This window comes from Rhincodon typus, unplaced genomic scaffold (assembly GCF_021869965.1).
Source record: "Rhincodon typus isolate 14 unplaced genomic scaffold, sRhiTyp1.1 hic_rhity00001330, whole genome shotgun sequence".
In the NCBI taxonomy this organism is placed as follows: domain Eukaryota; kingdom Metazoa; phylum Chordata; class Chondrichthyes; order Orectolobiformes; family Rhincodontidae; genus Rhincodon; species Rhincodon typus.
The window spans coordinates 23,599-26,910 of NW_025966968.1; the positions used below are offsets into that span (position 1 = coordinate 23,599).

The following is a 3,312-nucleotide window of genomic DNA, read 5'->3' on the forward strand; positions in this document are numbered from 1 at the left end:
CCTGGATATCGGAACAAAGGCTGAAAGGAGGAGAAATTATATCCTTCTACATTTACATTTGGCGATATTTCTGGCCTGTGACTGTGTGGATGTGAATATTGAGTCAGAGAGACTGTCGGAAAAGGGCGGGCGGGTGAGTCTAACGTAACTGTGTTTGTGTGTACGCTCATATCATGATATTCCTGAATCTCTCTTTGCAAATCAAAAATATTTTCAATTCAAGTTATCCCCCTGCTCCCCCACTAAACCCCAAAGGTAGAATTCAAGGCAGTGGATTTGTTGATTTTAAGATTTCAGTCTAAAAGTGACGATAATGTCAGCGCTCAACTCAAAGAGCGCGATCAGTGCAGCAGAGAAAATGCTTTTAACTCGACAACGGAGCCGTCAATTCGAGTGAAAACATTTTGGCCGCAAACCTGCCCGTGTCAGGGTCAGGAACGATCGAGCCTGGTTGCCTGGAGATGTGGAATTGCAGAGGAATTGGAGAGTTTCGGCCGAGAGAGAAACACAGAGAGGCAGCAGGACAAGGGAGCTGAGGGCAGGTTGTCTCCGGGCCGTCCGCTCGCTGCCTTGAAGTTGCTCAGTGCCGCCACCAGCAGCTTCATTGCTGACCCAGTTCAGTCTGACAGAGAGAGATTCAGCGCAGAGTTCTCGACATGAGCGACAGTGCAGCCGCCGAAACGGCTCCTCGAGCCTCCGCCAGCACCAAACCCAAGATTCCCAAGAAGAAGAAGGCGGCGGCTCCCAGGAAAAAACCAGCCGGTCCCGGGTTGGGTGAGCGGATTGTGAAGATTGTCGGCGAGAGCAGCGATCGGAAGGGGACGTCTCTGGCTGCTATAAAGAAGGCGCTGCAGAGAAGCGGGGTCAATGTGGAGAAGCAAAATGCACAGATCAGGATGGCTATCAAGAGGTGTCTGGCGAAAGGCTCCCTGGTTCTGGTCAAGGGCCAAGGCGTCTCCGGCTCCTTCAAACTCCCTAAGAATCCAGTCAAGGCAAAAGTGGGAAAGAAGGCGAGACCAGCAGCATCCGCCAAGAAACCAGCCGTGAAGAAAACAACGGCCAAGAAGGTGACAGCGAAGAAATCCCCAGCCAAGAAAGCAACAAGCAAGAAAGCGGCCGGCAAGAAGGCAGCAACGCCAAAGAAAGCGGCGAAGAAAGCAGCGCCTAAGATAAAGACTCCCGTAAAGAAGGTGAAAAAGACCAAGAGCCCCAAGGCCGCAAAACCGGTCCCGAAATCGGGTAAACTGAAGGCCAAGCCCAAAGCGAAAGTGACCAAGAAAGCAGCAAAGAAATGAAGCAGTCGGTGCAACATGTAATCACCTGAACCCAAAGGCTCTTCTCAGAGCCACCCACATCTCTCAGGAAAGAGCTGAGCCCGGATCAAATGATCCCTGTCCCATCTCCGAGTGCAGGGATAAATTATATATTAATTAATGTGAGTAACTCGTCCACATTTCTCTACCGGATTTACACCCAGTCTCTCTCCCACACTCTACAATAAATCAGTATTAGGTCATACTGCCCATAGGTTCGGGTGCAGTTTTATTTCATGTCCGTCTGCTTTTCACATATTCAGGGAGAGTCTCTGAGAGGAACACTGGGCCAGAAACCCCGCTTCGCAACACAATCCCCAAGAAATGATTTTCTCCCATTCAGCTAAAGGAATAGAAACTGACATTGAAATGGAAGCAACCGTGTGTTGTCTTGTTAAGAAAGGCCGGGACATGGCCGTTTAATTGTGTCGCAACTGCTTTTAAAAGTTCCAGGTTTTACTATCTTTGAACATGAAGCTTGAGTCTGCAGGTTTTCTGCCCGGCATTATGTTCACAGCCCTTGTGGAGAAAAGGTTGAGTTCCAGATCCATTTGGTGGCTGGAGTTAGCTGGAGGCGGAGCTGGACATTTCTCTGTCTGTCGCTCAGTTTCCTACCCTGGCCGTCTCGCACTCTCTGTCACCTCTTTCTCAGTCAGGTCGGGGCGGGCTGTATAAAAAAAAGGTGAGTCAGCTCGAATCGCATTCGGCAGCGATTAGAGTGAAGAAGCGTGATGTCTGGAAGAGGCAAAGGAGGCAAAGGCCTGGGAAAAGGCGGAGCGAAGCGGCACCGCAAAGTGCTCCGTGATAACATCCAGGGCATCACTAAACCAGCTATCCGGCGCCTGGCTCGCCGTGGTGGGGTCAAGCGCATCTCGGGCTTGATCTACGAGGAGACCCGCGGGGTGCTGAAAGTTTTCCTGGAGAATGTGATCAGGGATGCGGTCACCTACACTGAGCACGCCAAGCGCAAGACGGTCACTGCCATGGATGTGGTGTACGCTCTGAAACGCCAGGGCCGCACTCTCTATGGATTCGGCGGCTGAGCAATTCGACCCTTTTCCAGCGAACCCAAAGGCTCTTTTCAGAGCCACCCAAACTCTCCATGTGAGAGCGGAGTCCTGAGCACAGGAAAGGCAACACATAGAGAGGATGTAGTGTACCGCAGCTGGTTATTCCATATCTCGAATTATAATTCTGCCCTGATGCGAAATGTCACAGATTGCAGTATTTCTATTTCAATCCTTCCAGGAATGATATTCAGTTCAGTTTTCATTCAGGGAAGCCTGCAGATGTTTTAATGGCCTATTGTTACATTCTGTCTGTTACAGTTTTCGGACTAATTCTAACTGGATGAAAGAAAAATGAGCCGATAAATTGAGATTGTGTAACTTTATTAACGTACACTATTAGCTTTGAAGATGCTTAAATCGGCGGTGTTACTTAGATTCATTAACGGCGTGACACGGCCGGTTGATTAGTTTGAGATAACAAGGTGTGGAGCTGGATGAAGACAGCAGGCCAAGCAGCATCAGAGGAGCAAGAAGGCTGACGTTTCGGGCCTAGACCCTTCTTCAGAAGTTTGTCTGGGCTATGTTAAAACCCCGCGCTTTCCTCCTACCTGTTACGGGCAGATCAGGCAATGATCCCGCGTCCTGTCCGCGTTAACTGCAAGTTAGGTTTAAAAAGAAATCCCACAAAGTACAGATTTTATCATCGTTGGACTTTATTTTGCATTTAAATATTTAACTTAATTTCAGGATTGCGAGGGTAAAATCGGCGGGCTTTTTGAAATTGACAAACTGTCATTTCAAGTTAACCAATCAGACTCACACAACTATTTTATTGCTTTTTCTGTACCTTCCGCAGCTGTTTCTCAGTGGGTTGAGGGACGGAACTGTATCCAATCGCAGCTCTAAGGCGGGCTCTTCATTCCCTTAAATAGGCAGCACTGCAGCAGGCTCAGCATTGATAGTAGCAGCGTGTAAGTGTGTTGCAGAGA

General features: G+C 49.0%; 2 protein-coding genes across 2 annotated transcripts; both read left to right on the top strand.

Moving 5' to 3' along the window:
• Positions 1 to 656: 656 nt before the first annotated feature.
• LOC109932227 (histone H1-like) lies at positions 657 to 1,295 on the top strand. The gene has a single exon (XM_020531452.2). It carries the CDS (start codon positions 657 to 659, stop codon positions 1,293 to 1,295), a length of 639 nt encoding a protein of 212 aa, XP_020387041.2.
• Positions 1,296 to 2,044: 749 nt separating this feature from the next.
• Positions 2,045 to 2,356, top strand: LOC125481223 (histone H4). The gene has a single exon (XM_048592492.1). The coding sequence runs from the start codon at positions 2,045 to 2,047 to the stop codon at positions 2,354 to 2,356; it is 312 nt and encodes a 103-aa protein (XP_048448449.1).
• The last annotated feature ends 956 nt before the right edge of the window (positions 2,357 to 3,312 follow it).